An 18,945-nucleotide genomic window follows, 5' to 3' on the forward strand; every position below is an offset into this window, starting at 1 on the left:
TGCCAGAGTAGATCGGGTAGCTAAGGTGCCAGACGGGGTCCTTGCGGCCCATATTGAGTTCCATCACTAGATGATAGATTTATTTTTTTGTTTAATGAACTTTGTTATTTGGAATTGTATAAGTTCTGTATAGGCATTACATTTGAATATTTATAGTGATTGAAGTGCTTTTATACAATGCATGCCTTAAAATGATCTTATAAAATTAATGAATGGTGTGGATATAATACATACATTATGGTGGGGCCCACAAAATTTAGTGATGTCAACCCACCATAATCCGCTTCCCTTTCGTCCATGTCTGAGCGACCTAATCAACATGTTGGATGACAAATAAACACTATAAAGGACCGTTTGGCATCATAGGTTTGGAGGGAGTTAAGGGGATTTCAAATCCCCTTGTTGTTTGGCACCAGGTTTCAAATCCCCTCAAGGCGTTTTGAAATCCATCCCGAGAGATTTGACTACATCTAAAATCCTTCCAAGAGTTGCATGTGTAACATATGTGTCACCAAACTGTAATTCTACAAGGTACATGGCCTACTAATGATATCCCATAATGATTAGATTATCAATTGCATCACTATAATAGGATGATAAGCAATGTCAAACATTGTCCATGTAAATCAACGGATAAAAATCGTTGGTTAGCCACTCGGACATGATATTGTGCTTGTGGCTCATCCAAGAATTGAAATTTCATTATTTTCGGGTAATGCATATATTTCAACGGGCTTATTACAACTATTGTGTCAAATAATACATACGTCACTGATCAGGGATATTAAAGTTGTTTTTGTAATTAAATTAAAATCCCTGTAAATATACCATGCATAGTTAATTTTGGATTAAAGTTATTCTCATTCAAGGGTGCCCAACAATAGAAAGATTTCAAATCCGGGGTTTCAAATTGAAGGTGTTGTGGGCAGAGGGTTTGAAATTCAAGGTGCTGTGGGCTTGATTAGGTGGAAACTAAACCTTAGAGGGGATCTTGGAAAAGCTTTCAACCGTGGGTATCATTATTCCCACTTTTTCGGTTCATACACCCTGGATATAAAACAAACATGCCCACAGCACCCAAACACGCAATGTATTCGATCGCGGACGCGGATTGCGTCCTAACCCGCGGTCTCCAGCTGGGAACGGGCAGCCGTTTTGAGTGGCCACCGTGATGTATGGGTCTTATCCACACTGTACATCCATTTTTTAGTATCATTTTAGATAATAATCCCAAAAATGAGGCATATGAAATGCTCAAGTAAACCACACCACAGGAAACAGTGGTGATAATGATTCTTATCGTTGAAATTTTTAGGGACCACCGTGATGTTTATTTTCCATCCAACCTATTAATAAAGTTACATGTACCTTGATGAAGAGAAAACACAAATATCAGGTCCATCAGCCCCAAAGAATTTTACAACGGTAATATTTTAATCCCCGTCCCCATTATGTAGTCCACCTGAGCCTTATATCTCCCTCATTTTTTGTTTTATAACCTAAATGATTCGAAAAATGTATGGAAGGTGTATATAAGACCCATACATCGTGGTGGCTACTCAAGGCTGCTGACCGTTCCCAGCTGGAGACAGGCAGTGCTAGGACGCAACCCGCGTCCTTCGCGCTTCGCCCACACCACAGCGGCTGACTACTCTCTTTTTAATACTCGCAGATAACCACCACCCAGTACCTCTCTCTCTCATTCATCCAACCATGCAGAGATTGCTCCCCCCCTCTCTCTCTCTCATCCATCCACCCATACGTACATAGATTGCTATCTTTCCCTCTCTGAAAGAATCAGCTTCTCTCTGTCAGCTTGCTCCAATCGCTTTCAATCAATGGAAGGCTCATCATCTTCTTCTTCTCCGAATGAACGGCTGGATTTCGGCAAGATGGGATATGGGTATTTCTCAAAACTCATCAACATGTTCAAATGAAACCCTTTTCTTTATCTTTGGAGAGAGAGAGAGAGAGAGAGAGAGAGAGAGAGAGTGATGGATTTTGGATTTTGGGGTTATTCTTCTTCTTTTTTCAGATGCAAGCATTATAGAAGAAGGTGCAGGATTCGAGCTCCCTGTTGCAATGAAATCTTCCCCTGTCGCCACTGTCACAATGAAGCAATGGTATGTGAAAGAAGACCATCACAGTTTTGATTTGAATTTGATTTTTTGAGACTTTTAATATGTGGATTTTGATGGGTTTTCTATTTGATGGACACTAGAACTTGCTAAGCAATCCCCGGGATCGGCATGAGCTCTGCCGGCACGATGTTCGCCAAGTGAGTTCAGTTCGATTAGGCGGCATGTTTCTTTTCTCAATTGGTTCTGTTGTACGGGCCACATGTATACATTATGTAAATACTGCAAGAACCGGGCCGCTCGTCTGGTGGGTCCCACTATAAACATGTCCTGATTGAGTGTAGAGCTGTCCCACTAATCAGGTGGGTCACATCTGTACATTGTGTACAGACGGTTGGTAATGGTTCTTCATGTGTGACCCACCTGATGATCAGGTGGAAGGTAGCTGATGAACGACCGGGCAATTTTACATGTGCTACATATGTCATTTGTGCTGCAAATCATGTTTCCAAGTGAATTGCTGATACTTTGAAGTTGGGGTTGATGGATGTTTGGATTTGAATTGATTTTTCAGGTCATTTGTGCGGTTTGCGACACCGAGCAGCAGGTGGGCCAGTTGATTGATTTGGGTCATGGGTTCTTCATTTTGTTCTGTTTTTCTCTGCTGTTCTTTGACATAATGGATCAGGCATCCCAATACATCTTTCCTTTTTTTTCTTCGTTTGTATCTGTAGGTTGCACGTGTCTGTTCGAACTGTGGTGTGAATATGGGAGAGTATTTCTGTGAAGTCTGCAAATTCTACGACGACGATGTAAGATAGATTGTCAATGTTTCTGTTTCATTTGTTTCTTCTTCTTCCTTATGTTGTTCGAAATACCGTGATTTAAGTGTAAGGTAAGATAATTCCTTGGATTTAATGCTGATTGTGGCCATTTGATCTTGTTGCAGACTGAAAAAGGACAGTTCCATTGCAATGAGTGCGGTATTTGCAGGTTAGCCGCTTGTGACCGGTTTTCCACTGTTCTTTGTTTTGCACAAGAGGGGAAGCGATATGTATGGTATCTTGGACCTTGAGTCTGAACAAGTGGGCCCTGTTCGGATCTGGACTTTTGATCTGATGGACTCAATATGGATGAAGCATGACCTGAGATCTCCCAAATTGGAAGATCTTGGCCTTTGTTCCATTGAATGCGGACGATTGTTGTGATTAATTCGTGATCATGGGTGCTAGCCATTGATTGATGGTGTGGGATTTTCCCATTGGGAGTTTTTTCGGGCCTCGCCTATCTGCGTAATTGGCTCTCAGATCAATAGTATAGATCACTGAATGTGGGCCCCATTTTTTGTTACAATACATATCCTTGGCTGAGGCTCGTACAATTTCTCTTTATGTTGCAGATGTCAATAGCTAAGTTAAAGTTATAAACTAATCTGATTTGTTAAAACATAACCAGAGTTGGCGGCCAAGAGAAATTCTTTCACTGCCAGAAGTGCGGTATGTAATCTTCACATTGTGTTGCATTCAGCTTGTCAATCAGTTATTTGTGATGTTAGTGTAAATAGCACCAAACCTTTCTGCAACAGTTGTATGCGCAATGTATAATGCAAACAACGTGGATGCATCGTTGTTTTTTGCATCGAAGATCAGGAATGGATCCTGTCTGTCGTGCTTTTAGAAGGGGGAGCATTTGATCCTCGATCCAAGGATATCTAGTGTATCATCTGGTCATCAAATTGTACAAACAGATCGCATGATTCGATGGTCCAAATTGTTGATCGTACAGGCCCCACTGTGGATTGTATGTGTCCTGAAAGTCTCCAAACTGGAAGATGCTAGCCATCAAATATTTGGATGAGTGTGGATCAATGTTGTATTTCTTTCCTTAAACGTCTATTTGTAGGCCACTAATTGAAGGGTCAGGACTCAGGATTATACTTTTGGGGAGATTTTTGAAGTGTCTGTCATCCACAATGGGGCCCATCAGATCAATGCACTGGATAACAAGACTGTAGGCCCATTTGTAGAAACTGATGACTCGAGGACACTCTACATATGTTGGTTAGGATTATACTTTCAAGGAGCTTTTTAAAGTGTGTACATTCACAATGGCACCCATCAAATCAATCCACTGGATCACAAAACCATGGGCCCATTTGTGCAAACTGATGTATCGAGGATACTCTACATACGTGTGGGTGTATGTGTCTGGATCAAGTTACATTTTTCCATTAAGCTTTTTCATGCACAAGACACAGTATTTCATTTGTATCCCCTTTTTTGTATTTGTTAAGTGGGTGTGTGCATGTGTGTATGTACGTTGGAGGGTGTATATTTTGTTCCTATGGTAGTTGTACAGGGTTATGGGTGCTGTGACATATGCTCCCAAGTCCCAATTAGTTAATAGCTACCTATCAAAAAGTTGACAAACAGCTATGCTATTCTTTTCTCAATTTAATCAAGTCAGCTTTGTGATGATTATTAGTTACTATGCTCAATATTTGTTGTTGGATCTAAGTGCATTAGTAAGTTCTATTGCTTCTACCTGCAACCGACTCTCCCTTTAATGAACTTTTGATTCATTCATAAGCATGTTTCCAAATGTCCATATCGTATTGGCCACAATGGTTCTATTGCATCTGTATCAGTTGATGCTTATACTTGAAATGGGGGTGAATGGTTTCCCAAAGTCGGTGGTTGTATCGGTCAATACAGGTTGTATTGATCATAGTTTTGAAACCCAAAAATTGGACTCAAATTGATGTTCATGCGCGTTGGGTCAACTTGAAGACTCGAGCCAACTCAATTCCGTAGTTAATAGCAATGATAAAAAATAGTCAAGTATCGTAAGAAATATTTAAATTAGTTATCTTTCATATTAATATCACTATTAGTATTATCAAATGAGAAAACAAGTCACTATTGCATACTTTGTTAGTTGAGTGTGTTGCACTTTTGATGGTATTGGGGAAGGAGAGAATTTGAGAGAGAAAAGATCTCACACCCCAAAAACGGTGCACGCGCCCCTGGCTCTGCTCTTGAGTTGCGATTGGGGGATTTTTTATTTTTATTTTTTTGAACCGTTGGTTTAGTAAGATCCCCCTTAACAATGATATAACAATATCCAAACAAGATATACCCATATTCAAAATATGATATATAAAAAATCCAAAACATATATTTGTTTCGAATACATTATTGTATTCCTAAAAGCCAACGCTAATAAAAACGGGAATGTACTCTTCTTCTTGCTCAACTACCTCGGTTGGCTAGGGTTCCTAGAAAAGTTAAACAACAACTGGGTTGGGCTTTAAGAGCCCAGTGGATATATCTCAAATTAGGGATAATAATGAGGGCGTAGTAAATATAACACTCAGGATGGAAGAGAATGTAATATAGAGTCATGATACTTATCATCAGTACGGTGGGGCCGTGAATGCGATACGAGTTTGACTACATTGTCATGAATGCCATCTCCTCCATATCCCAGTATTGTCAATCTAAGTGAAACGATGGAGCCATTGATGAGGACATTACTTCACGTACACCCTTGTGAACGCATCAAAGAAGGAGGTGGGGCACACTGATTTCCCTGTGGCTAGGCGAGTATCCGTGATCGTGCTGAAGACCCCATATGCATGTGTGAGCATCTGGAAGACCCCACACTAGGAAGATGCACATGGGCTGCTTTATATAGTGATTCAAATCGTTGGATCGGAGGCACGTGACGATTGGGTCGTTGGATCACGTGATCGGGTCATTGATCGTGGAGCATCTACACTAGTTTTTCTTAGATTTTTTCATCTTATAAGATTTAGTTTTATTTATATTATGTTTGGATACCATTATGAGCATTTTTAGTTGATTTTAGTTAGATTAGGGCTATTTTCGTCAAATTTCACAAAACAATGTGTTTATTGTAATTTTTAAACTTTCTTGAAGCTATAAAAGAGGATGGGCATGTGACCCTCTCCCTCATTGAATTTTGTGATTTAAAAAAAAAGAAGAGAAAAACTCTTGCTTTCTTATTTTATCTTCATGCGATTTGAAGATACTTCCATGCGATTTGGAAGGGAGATTGGTGCGAGGTCTCCATCTATCCCCACATCATCTTCTATCTTATCCTCCATTAAGATATTTTCTTTGAATTCTTTGATTCTCCCATCTTAAGCCTTCATCCTTTCACAAACTCATCTTTCCTTACCTATTCATAATCTTAAATCCTAACCGATCTAACCTGTTCATCTCACGCCACACGTGTGCCGTACGACCACATGTGTGAATCTTTCGGGTTGGCCGTACGGCCACACTTTGCCATTTTTGGCTTTCCATCATCCTTACATTAAAATCCCTTTATTCTATTCCCAAAACCCTAGCCCTAAACTTAAAATTCCTGATTTTCATACTTTCCCAAATTACCTAAACCCTAATTTTTACCATTGGTTGTATTAGGCCTTGTACTTTGAAATAGACTATATCCTATGCTAATTGGATGTCCCTACATCCATTAGATCATAGTTTCATTTTATTTAATGATCTTGTGTGATGATGTTGGTAACATAGGCCAGGATCATGCATGATGTTCTTTTGGTTTTTATGAGATTCGTGACGATTATGGCAATGCTTTTATTTATTTGTTAATTGTCTTAATTCCGCTACTTAATCTTATATGTTATTTGGTTCATGCATCGGTCTTGCGTCAGCCATCCCTCTCAAGTTGCCTAACATCACTTGCACTACCCGACCTCGACAATAGAGTATCCATGCACTTTGAGTGCTCACCCATTCGGCTTACAATAAACGCATTAAGATAAGATACATATGGTAGGCTCGTTACACCTTTTCTCTGCCTAACCTCAGCAATAAGATTCGCGTGGGTCTACATGATTGTCCTATTCATCTCGACGATGAAGGGATGTATTCGTAATAACCCTAATTGATCTTGGTAGTTGGGGACCCCACTCTACAAAATGTCCACCCGACTCGGCCCGACACTAGGTAGGCTCGTCAAACCTCTTCTCCACCCAACTTTAGTAGTGGGGGTATTGCACAACCGGCATGCTTCCTTGACTTTTCCTGATGCTAAAGGTTTCAATGCGCAAGGGTAACCAAGACCTATCACAAGGTCCCAACATCCAACTCCCATAAATCCACCACCATCTATTATACTCATAATGTATATGTATGAGTCATGATGATGTAATGGTCGAAATGCATTCAATGTATGGTAAGTTTTCATATAGTTCTAAAATCAGCATTTATTAAAGACAATGTGCAACATAATTGGAGTCTATAACATTAGTCAATTTGCAATTCACATTATCATGATTTAAAGGTCTATTAATATCTGTATTTGTACACTAGATTACCTACAAGAATTTTCCATGTTACACACTAGATTGCCTACAAGAATCTGCCATGTCGCACGCTAGATTGCCAACAAGAATCTGCCATGTCGCACTAGACCTCAATAACACAAGGGTCTATTGGCGCGCTACAAAAGGACTTAGCTAGAGTACTTGAACAAGGCTACTTGTACAGTGTATTATTGTACATCGCATAAGTCAAATGCGCTACTTGAGTATACCTGAGCAATAGTCTGCATGTGCATACCATTTGTGCACATTTCACTAGTCTAATGTTTCCTTAAGAGCATAAGTAAACATGGGTTCCTGTGCACACCATCTAGTGTACATCACATAAATCAAATATGCGTGTTTCCCCACATGTGCAAATATCATTTTTAAACGTCATTGACCAAGTTCAGGTAGAACTATTTAGCCCTTAGCTCTCGCTGAGTAAACTAACCTAGGCTTAACGATCACAAGGTTAAGCCCCTAATCTACGCATCGTTCTCGTGATTGAACATCAAGTCAAAATCATTACTATAATCATCATATTTCTGGCTTGCGGTCCTTACGTGGTGGGCCTTGCATAAACCATAAGGTAGAGAGCAATAAACATCATGGTGGGCCCCACCTCCCGGTGGACCACAAAAGTTCTGGATCAGGTTGATACGTGTGTTTTCCATTCATCCATGTCCGTGTGATCGTGTCAATTAAGTTGGACGATAATAACGTTAAAGTGGACCACACTTCCTAGGATCACAAAAGTTTAAGATCAAGCTGGTATTTGTATTTTTTTATCCAGTCGGTGGGCCCCGCCGAAGTTTGGGATTAAACTGATATTGGTGTTTTCCATTCATCCAGGCTTGAGTGATCGTATCAATGGGCATGATGGTAGATGGACATCATGGTGGGCCCCACTTCGTGGGACCACAAAAGCTTTGGATCAAGCAGATATTTGTGTTTTTCCTTCAACTAGGTCAGTGTGACATTATCAATAAGTTAGATGGCAAATAAACATCACAGTGGGCCTTAAGGGTGGTTTCAATGGTGGACATTCCATCACCGCTAATTACTATGGTGGGGCCCGCATGAGCATAGGATATGTTCCATCTCTAGGTCCATGCCTATGTCCAGGTCTATAGGACCTTATGGACAGGTTAGATGACAAATAAACATCATAGTGGGCCCCAAGGGCAGTTTTAACAATGGCCATCAATCAACGCTATTTCCTATGGCGGGGTCCACCAAGCTTTGGATTTGCTTCATTACTGAGCCCACACCCATGTCTAGGTCTGGGTGACCTTATGGACAAGTTTGATGGCAATTAGAACATCGTATTGGGCCCCACAGAGGGTTTCGACAGTGGATGTTCAATCACCGTCATTCCCTATGGTGGGGTCCACGAGTTTTGGAACATGATATTTGTGTGCCCCTTCCATCTAGGTCCACGTGACCCTATCAGCATGTTGGATGTCAAATTAAAAACCACAGTGGGCCCCCCCAGAAGGTTTCAACGGTGGACAACAACCACCGCTATTTCTGGGGTGGGGCCCACTTGAACCTTGGTTTTGTCTCTTTTTTGGCTCTTGCCCTAAAATGACGTGGAAAAAAATGGATGGTCGATGTGTATACAACACATACATAATGTGGGCCCCCCCAGCGTGGGGTCCACATTGCTGGACCGTGTATAAAACACATACATCATGAGGCCCCCCAGCATGGGGTCCACGCTGCTGGACAACATGTATAAAACACATACATCAGATGGGTTCCCTAGCATGAGGTCCACACTATTGGACAATATGTATAAAACACAAACATTAGGTGGGTTCTTGATGTAGTACTAATGCATGAACTCAAATAATGTGAGAGATCAATCAACAAATTTAACTGAATTAATGAAAATTATAAACCTTGCTACCATCATCACAAATATCAATATTCTAAAAGGAAATCATCCATAGTTTAAGCCTAGGTTGCCAAACATCATCCTACAAGACCATTCAATATGAGAAACTACAATCTAATGGATGTAGAAACATCCAAATAGCATAGAGTTAAGCCTATTTTAAAGAGGTAGTCTAATACTACTAGGGTGAGGTTAAGGTTTAGGGAAATTTGGGAAAACTTGGAATTATGGTTAATTGGGTAAAGGGGTTAACGGGTTTAGGTATTAGGAGAAGAGAATTAGGGTTTTGGATGTAGGTAATTTGGAGATTGGGATTTAATTAAAGGTTTTGAAGATCTAGGGTTTGGTAATTTGGGAAAATTGGAAGATTTGAGATTTTTACGTTTAGGGTTAGGGTTTGGACAGGAGAAGATAGGATTTTGGAGGAATGGTTCAAAGAAGCAAAGGGGACTAGAGGAGTGGCCGTACAGACTAGCCCATGGGCTCGCACGTGTGGTTGTACGGTCACACGTTTGGGGTTCGGTTGGCTAGGGTTTAGTTTGTAACTTTGGGGTTTTGAGGAAAAAGTTGAAGAAGAAGAAAGGAAGGTGTTGGAATAGGTTTTGAATGAAGAATTAAGGAGATTTCAACAAAATACCTCGCATGAAGAAGAAAAATTCAAAGATGGATAACTGGAAGCCTTGCACTCCCGTAATTGACAATAAGCATTGCACAGATCTTTATTCCAAATCGCATGTTACAAGTCTTCAAATCACATGAAGAAGAAGAAATAAATGAGCTTTGTTTTTTTTTTAAGAGAGAGTCAATTAAACCCTGTTTTATTGACTTTGACCAAAATGACCATAGTCTAATGAAAAATCAAATAAAATCACTCATAAGGTGTCCAAAGCATAAATCAATCATAAACAAAATTCTAAAACATAATTATGTCCTATGATGATGAGAATGGTCCACGATCAATAGCCCGATTGTCATGTCCCTCAAATCCAACGGTCCAAATCACTCCCTAAAGCAACTCATGTGCATCTTTGCAGTGTGGGGTCTTTCAAATGCTCGCACATGCACATGAGGTCTTCAACATGAACATGGATACTCGTCTAACCGTAGAGAAATCGGTGCGGCCCACCTCCTCCTCTGATACATATGCAAAGGTGTATGTGATATGATTTCCTCATTTACTCTCCTCAACTAAGAATAGTTAGCCTCTGGCAAACTAAAACTCCTGTAACGCTCCAGGATGTCGAGATCCAAAGTCTGCATCTTTGCCTCTGTAATCCAGGTGTTATTTGAAATCTGCATATGAATTTCTGAAATCTCTCATGGCGAGTGGAAACCGCTCGTGCATCCAGTATATCTTCGACTTCTTCACTTCTAGACAAGGAGGGTAAGGGTGGCAAAGGCCAGGATGATTGGTCAGGTAGGGGCCATAGGTTGGGGACTGGATCATGGTATGTGGGAGGGTCTGAAAATAGATCAGCATGCGAAGTAGCAAGACCCTTGTATTGTACTAGATCTTCCATATTAAAAGTAGAAATTATTCCCATGGTAGGTGGAAGGTCTATTAAATACACATTAGGACTCAGTTTCTGCAGTATTTTGTATGGTCCTACACTAAGCGCATGCAATTTTTTAGCAGCCCCATGTGGGTACCATTCAGGCCTCATACGAACCATGACATAATCTCTTACCTGGAATTCCTAAAATCTGCGATGAGAATCAACAAATGCTTTATATTTTTTATTACTTAAGTTAATCCGCTTCCTGATCTCACCATGCAACTCATATATGTTACGTGCAAACTCATGCGTTGACTCAGATGCCCTATAGGACACAAACATAGACATGAGATTTACGGGTTTCCTAGGTTTGTAGCCGTGCACAACCTCAAATGGACTCATGCCTATAGACCTATTAATGGAACTATTATATGCTAACTCAGCTATAGGCAAAACAGTATTCCAAGTTCTGATGTGATCACCCACAAGGCATCTAAGCAAATTTCCAATATTCCTATTGGCGGCCTCAGTCTAACCGTCTATTTGAGGATGATAGGCAGATGAAAATTGAAGCCTTGTCCCCATCATGTGTCATAGTGTCTTTCAAAAATAGCTTATAAAACGTACATCATGATTAGACACTATGGTCTTAGGTAGACCATGTAAATGCACTACCTCCCCAAAGAAAAGTTTAGCCTCATTGGAGGCATTTGATGTTTTCGAGCATGGAATGAAATGGGATTTTGGAAAAATGGTCCACAACCACAAATACGAAATTGTGTTTCTTGATAGTCTTAGGGAGTGAACATGAATTAGGAAACCATAGTATCCTAATAAAAATATAACACCCCTCAATAGAGTAATATCCTAATTGGATGAAGAAAGAGAAAGAATTAAGGAAAAACAAGTTGGAACGGGAAACTTCGAAAGTGACTTGCATGAGGGGGAAAGGGTGCCATGTGGCACCACTTACGCAGGCTTGGATCCGTACAGGCTATTTGTATGGCGGGCCTTATTGTAGGCCATGTGGGCATGATCCCCTCTAACCATTCTCTTCTCCATGCTTGTAAACCCTAAGGTTACACACTCCGTCTCTCCGCCCAACAACCATGGCCCATGGATTCATATGGATGGTGTGGAACTCATGATGTAAAGGCCTATGTAAACACTAGTATCCGGTGAATCCGGGCCCACCATGATGGACCTTAAGGTATGTATAACATGTGTAATGATTCTCTCATCAAAACTACCAATGTATATGACTCACCTCATGTAATCAATGAGAGCCATTCGAAATATGAAACCTTCCATCATAAGCCCATTGACACCACATCTGCACAATCCAAAACTATTAAATGAAAAGGCAATATCCATAAGATGAAACAGATGAGAGAGAATGAGAGAAGATAGGTGTTGAGAGCCTAGGAAGGTAATGTTGTCATTTTGAATTGTTGGTAGGGATATTTTCGTCAATATTCATCCAAAAGTTTAAAGGAAAATCACTTATTGCATTCAACGATAAGTAATAAGTGGTGCCGGTGGTTGAAAAAAACCATAAATCTTCAATGAAAATTAAAATTAAGTGCCTTTTTTTTTTTTTGTATTTACTAGTCTGAATTTTGAAAATCACAATTTTTAGTGATAAGTGCTGAAATTAAGTTTTACCAAATGACACCTTAAATTAAAAACTTTGCAAATCTCATCCTCAATATTTCTTTGTTTAAAAATTTCTAGGGAGGTTTTCAAATTTTGAGGGTGTTCTCGGTATATTATCAGGAAAATCTCACTAAAAATAAAAATAAAAATATTTAATATCAATTAATAAATAATTTTAAATCTATTATGAATTGTTTAAAATTTTAAATAAAAAAAATAGTGAAATTATTTAGATAAAAGCATGAAAATTGAAAGTTGCTGAGATTTTGAAAATCATCATCATCATCTAAACCTTACCCCAATTGATTGGGGTGGGCTACATGAATCCTGTTCTGTCATTCCACTCTTCAAGCACAAACATTCAGTTGCTGACATTTTGAATATATATATATATATATATATATATCATGTGAATTTCAAAATCTCAGCCTGTAAGTCAGGGTATTATTTCCAAAAGGGATGCTAAATGGCCACTTTGGGTTATTGTATATTTGTATTGCTCAGTCATCTGCTATTAGCTATTTGTTTTTGGGGATATATTATTACTCCATGGATGTTGGTATACAACTTATATTCATGTCCGGTCACACGTACCAACATGATGTTTATTTTTATCATGACCGCTACATTTCAATGATCTTGTTTGAATAAAGGTTCTTTTCCCTCCATTAATGTTTGTACGTGCACACAGGATCTTGCTATTCAGTCAGCTTACGTGGTAATCATTCATGCATAGAGAACTCGATGCGGCATCATTGTCCCATTTGTTATGAGGTCCATGTTCATGAACTACTATTTTCTTCCAAAATTGAAATTATGCAAATATTAAAAGGTTCTATGTCTATGCTGCAGTATCTTTTTGACTCGTTGAAAGATACAACAGTTCTCAAATGTGGGCACACGATGCATTTGGAATGTTTCCAAGAGATGGCAAAGCACTACAAGTAAGGCTTCTCGTTATGTCATGTTTTATTCTTCTTTCTTCTTGTTCCTTTATTTGTTCATATAGCACTTTGGATAACTTGCCTTCTGTTCTGTTCCCAGATATTCATGTCCAATATGCTCCAAGTCGGTGATTGATATGACCAAACACTGGAAGAGAATAGATGAGGAGGTAAGAGCACAATATTCATACACCATTGTAGCAGCCCCCCCCCCCCCCAAGAAGGGGCTTATAGTAGTGGGCCAATAAATATGCGTGTAGTGATCAGTGGGTAGCTGCATATAAATACCAATCAATTTTCCTAACAAATGTTGTCTATATCCCTAGAATTAATGGGTGAAAGTCGAAGGGCCATACTATCTTTCTAGAACTAGAAACTGCATCAATTGTGGAGAGAAGTTAGTTTAGTTCTAAAAGTTTGGCTGCTAATGCCTGTTGGATGTTGGCAAGCCAGTACTTGGTAAGCCAAGTTTCACATAATCAATTTGGAATGGCATGCCTAACTTCTCCCCTTGCTATTGAAATTACAAATGGTTGATACCTTTTTCCTCTCAATAGATAAGCAGATCCATGAAATTTAGCTTAGTGGTCATTTGGCAGCACGGATTTGGATTCTGACTTCAGAATTCAAATCCTGGATTTTGCATTCTTTCAGTTGAGATAAGCTTAGGAGGGTGAAAAGCGAATTGCTCCGATGCCATGTAAATGCAAAGGTATGAAGGAGACCGAGCACTCACGAGAGTGAGAGAGAGAGCAGCACCATACACACATATGGTCAAACGTACACACACATGTATGGTTGCATGTACACACATGCACACAACAGCAACATCTCCAATACTTATGGAAGTTTTTACAACCTTGATTGTGTTTTTGGTTTTTCATCTATTGTTTTTCTAATGTATATTTGTTTCTGTACCCCTAAACTTTTGATTGGAATTATTTTGGACAGTTCAAGGTCTTTTGACTCAGTGCCACTCTTTATTAAATTTCAAGATTTTTCTTTCTCAGGTACAAGCAACCAGAATGCCTGAGGATTACCGGTACAAGAAGGTGCATGCTTTATCCTTGTGTCATTTGCTCTTTTTTGGGTGCAAGTTACCAGAATTGCATAATTTTACCCCACTGGCATTTTTTATACTGAAACACACCCTGATAATGACCAAAATGTGACCAATAATTTAGAAAGAGGCCAGTCCAATACAAAGCTTTGAAGGATAAGCTTAACGCATGAAGTGCATCTAGATTTGTCAAGTTCATCTAAAGTGCATTTTTAGTGCGCACTTACATCATGTACTTCAACGTAGATGCATTTTGTACGTTAAGCTTTGTATTGGATATGGCCTTATTTAGAAGTATAGCTACAAACAGAGCAGAATACTTGATGAGTGTTTTGTCATTTACAGGGAATTCTAATGGCTTTCTATAATTTAGAGAAAGCCATGTTTGTACACCAAGTCACCAACTGCATTTCATAATGTGATGTTTTTGTGGCCGCCCAATTCATGGATGAGTTGAAAACAGGTCCAATTTAAATTAATTTCACTCAAGAAATGGGCAGATGTCGAAATGAAATGACCATGCAACTCGTGCATACATGGTTGGCCATGAACATCCACTGCCCCAATTCACCAATGAGATTATATAAGAATCTCCAATTCATTAATTCTCATGTGTCCAAATGGACCCTAAACATTACTATGCTGGCTGAAGGGACTGCCTTTTATGAACTGGCCTTTTTCAGTATTTGAAAGGTTGTTCTTTCTAAGAAGAGACTATATCCTTGAACTTCAGAACTGATGATTAGTCTTTAGGACTGCAACTTGGTTTTGGGTCAACCCAACCTAATTGACCCTACCCAAGCTTGGTTCAATTTGTCAAGTTCCTCGGGTTGGGTTTGGGTTAGAAAAACACCTGCCCCATTTGAAATCAGGTTGGGTTCAGTTGAGCAAATCTGGGTCGGGTTTCATCAGATGGGGAATGATCACATGTATTTGAGTTAGGTTGGGTTGGGCCAACCAGGTCAAGTATGGACAAATTCGGGTTTGGTTCAGGTTGGGCACTTGGGTTGGAATTCAGGTCAGGTTGCAGGTTGGGTTCTCTTGAGGTCATCTTGGATTGGATTGACCCTCAACCTACCCAAGTTGCACTCCTTTTAGTCTTCTTTGCGTCCGAACTTGAGGCCTTTTTTGTCAATTTGAGTTGAGGTCACTCTTTTGTAAGTCTGTCAGCCCCACATGCACCTCTCCACAGCCATCTGGCATGTACGTAGGAGTTGGACGTGTGACTTGCATCTCAGAACCCACCGTGGATCATTAGGTGTAAAAAATCAAGGTGTTTAATTAGTAGGCCACACATGTACAAAAACAATTAGTCTAGAACGTCTTGCAGCTTTTTGTAGGCCATCAATTGTTTTTGCAAGCATCGGCTCTACCTGATTGCCGAACAACCTGAGTTTTTGGCCAAACGACCTAAACAATGGGTCCTGCATGATGCACTGCCGGAATGTCCTACAAACCTGTCAGATCGGTATGTCTGTCTGTGTGTAGAGGTGTTGTGGACAAGGTTATCTTGGATCACGGGTCATTTTATTACGTCATATGGGAATAGGCATGCTAGGGGTAGCCGGTTAGGATCATGTGGATCGCTCTAATTACATACCTTATAGGCATGCAATATGGTTTTATATCTGAATTCATATTGCAATTTATATGTGAAATGATGAGTGCAATGATTATATGCCACTGAACAAATCAGAGTTCAAATCTCTTCATTGTAATTAAATAGAGGCTGGATCCAATTCAAATGTTTGGAGGATAAGCTTCACATACAAATTGACGTGTGGAGCCCACTGCAATTTTTCAATGACATCCAATCCATCCATCCATCATGTGCACCCCATCCTACTATTCTTCTTGGATCCCGAAACTCATGCTGATCCAATACTCAGGTGGGCGTGGGCCCCACTATGTAAAATCATGCCTTCACCCCTAAAATCACGTATTGTGTCCCACCCGCATTTTTTGAATGGCCTGATATTTTATCTTTCCATTCATCCCAGTTGGATGCATCTTTTGAATGGACTAACAGTGTAGACAGAACACAGTGGGCCCCACATACAATCTGGAAAGTTTTTAATGGTGGGTGTCCCCTTCCCAAATTTTCCATGCGGTGTACCCCACCTGAGTTTTGGATCTGCCATATTTTTAGCACCAACGGTAGGTGCCTCACATGATGGATGTATTGGAAGTAATTAAAACATCACAGAGGGACCACATGTCAATATGTATGTTCCTCAATTGAATATAATCTTGCATTATGACTCAATCATCAATAACAATAGATCCATAATTTTGGGTCACTAAAAATAGAGGTCCAGATTTCAAATGATCTGTAATCTGGATTGCACAATTCAGAACAGAAGCATCAGGGATTTAGTGATTCAGGTAACATTGCGTGTGGAGGAGCGCATGTAGGGCTAGCAAATCTCAACTTTTCTATCACCCTTCATAGTATAGAGGAAAACCTTCATGTTTTTCAATCCTTTTGTATCTCATATAATTTTATTATTATATTTTTTTTCCAGGTGTGGATCCTTTGTAACGATTGCAACGATACAACCGAAGCCAACTTTCACATAGTTGGGCACAAATGCAGCCACTGCAACTCCTACAATACCCGCACAATTGCCCCACCAGTCATTCCAAAATGACCAGATCTTGCCTGCTGGAAAATTCAAGTCCCATTGCCAAAGAATGCTTGGGTCACATTTTCATTCGTTAGCCAAGCTTCGTTTTGACACGGATTCTTTCTTTTGTGAAAACTACACAACAAAAGGAGTTCTGACTCTTGTGCTTGACTAGTTTCCATTGTACTTGTTATTTTTCTGATCGTCATAACATTGGTTTTTGTGGACTTCTGTTAGCTAAATTGATGGGTTTGTGTACATTATAAATACACAACCATACGTAGTTATGCAATCTGACTGTATTTGTAATTTCATAGAGATCTCCCAACAATAACATTTTCCCACAAGTACATCGAAATGCATTCACATGCTATTTCTGTTTAGTTTCAAGTGGTATTGTCGTAATTGTGTGGCGCCGTGGATGTTTATCTGATGGCCGCCATGTGGATGGGGATGCCTCAATAATCTTCTAGTTTGGAAGAACTTAATCCTTTGATAAATTTTCTGTAGGTAGTCCACAGTCAGGCCCATCAAATGAATGGTCTGTATCACCAAACCAGGGAATGATTTGAACCGTCTTTTCTACCTGATTGTCATCTGATGATGGACTCTCTTATGGTCTGATCACCTACAACTGTTTTTGTGCTAACTTGGACCATGTTTGGCTCAGGCGACGAGAAAAATGGATTGTGATTTTTTGAATTTCTACATTTAGTAGAGTTATCAGATATCATGAAGCAATATTCATTCTGCAGATACAAAGAGACCCAGTTTGCCGTGTTTGAAAATTCTACCTGGAGTAGAAATTATGAAGTTGCAAATTATTTCTCAGCTCCCAAAATTGGGGTGAGCCAAACACGGCATTAATCGAAAACCTATATGGAAAACCATATTTCTGTAGAGAAACAAATATTCTTGAGGCCAAAATGGGTTGTAGCATGCAACCAGTTGTAGGCAATCATACCCCTTTCTTTATCTTGAAAGCAACAAAGGTTGGGAGTTTTCCTTCCCAGTCTTCTAATGTTATTACACTCTCATTAGCACTTCCTGTGTTGTTCTTATAAGTTCTTATTACACTCCCAATGGACCCTACCCTGATTTTTTATGGGTCAGGGTCCAATTTTCCAGAACCATTTGTAAGTCGGGTTAGGTCTTGGTGTACCGTTTTGAACCTCGTTTAAATGCCAGGTATAATAATGTTCGGGTTTTGTCCACCATCTTGGACCTAATCTGAATTGTGTAATATCAAACCAATGGATTTTATTACTAATATTATATATACAAATTAATAGGGTTGTAGCTCGGTCGGGTTGGGTTGGGTTGGGTTGGGTGGAGAGTCAATGCAAGCCCAAGCAGGTCTCAAGAGGACCCAACCTGAATTTAAATTGGGTTGCTGTTAGGGCCGAAAAGTCAGGCAGGTTGGGTCAGGTTGGTGCTCAGCCCTAACACAATCCAAGGTTCCTGTACCTCAACCCTAACCCAACTTGACCCAACCCCGGGTTGGGAATTCTCAACCCAAGCCCTACCCAAGCGCGATTGATTTTATTAATTATATATGTAGTTATTTACAGTAAAGAACTTCATATTTTCTAAACAAACAAGCTAAAATAGAGGACAACTTCTTTAAAAGTCATGTTGTGTAGCACCCAATCTATTTGAGAGAGAAATCCGGTGTATCTTGTTTGCTTGAGTCATCGGAAATGACATGGACCAATGAGATCCAATGGCATTGGAATTTCTACACTCACTTATAATTTGTAAGTAACTTGTATATCGATCGGGTTCGTGTTGGGTCGAGCAACCCAAGCCTGACCCAAGTTTTTATCGG

The 18,945-nt window shown here is 39.8% G+C and overlaps 1 protein-coding gene across 1 annotated transcript; it reads left to right on the forward strand.

Moving 5' to 3' along the window:
- Positions 1-1,705: 1,705 nt before the first annotated feature.
- Positions 1,706-17,483, forward strand: LOC131231070 (E3 ubiquitin-protein ligase MIEL1-like). The gene is made up of 12 exons (XM_058227164.1): positions 1,706-1,903; positions 2,036-2,123; positions 2,222-2,278; positions 2,653-2,685; positions 2,813-2,890; positions 3,028-3,071; positions 3,534-3,574; positions 13,178-13,260; positions 13,339-13,430; positions 13,531-13,600; positions 14,441-14,482; positions 17,016-17,483. The coding sequence occupies exons 1-12, from the start codon at positions 1,839-1,841 to the stop codon at positions 17,139-17,141; spliced, it is 819 nt and encodes a 272-aa protein (XP_058083147.1). The 5' UTR covers positions 1,706-1,838; the 3' UTR covers positions 17,142-17,483.
- The last annotated feature ends 1,462 nt before the right edge of the window (positions 17,484-18,945 follow it).

This window comes from Magnolia sinica, chromosome 17 (genome assembly GCF_029962835.1).
Source record: "Magnolia sinica isolate HGM2019 chromosome 17, MsV1, whole genome shotgun sequence".
Classification (NCBI taxonomy): domain Eukaryota; kingdom Viridiplantae; phylum Streptophyta; class Magnoliopsida; order Magnoliales; family Magnoliaceae; genus Magnolia; species Magnolia sinica.

Bases quoted from the DNA above. Each gene is read 5' to 3' on its own strand.
- LOC131231070 (XM_058227164.1), top strand. From the start codon at position 1,839: ATGGAAGGCTCATCATCTTCTTCTTCTCCGAATGAACGGCTGGATTTC. The intron at 2,124-2,221 runs GTATGTGAAAGA...GATGGACACTAG, and splicing joins ACTGTCACAATGAAGCAATG to AACTTGCTAAGCAATCCCCG. The intron at 2,686-2,812 runs GTGGGCCAGTTG...TTGTATCTGTAG, and splicing joins TTTGCGACACCGAGCAGCAG to GTTGCACGTGTCTGTTCGAA.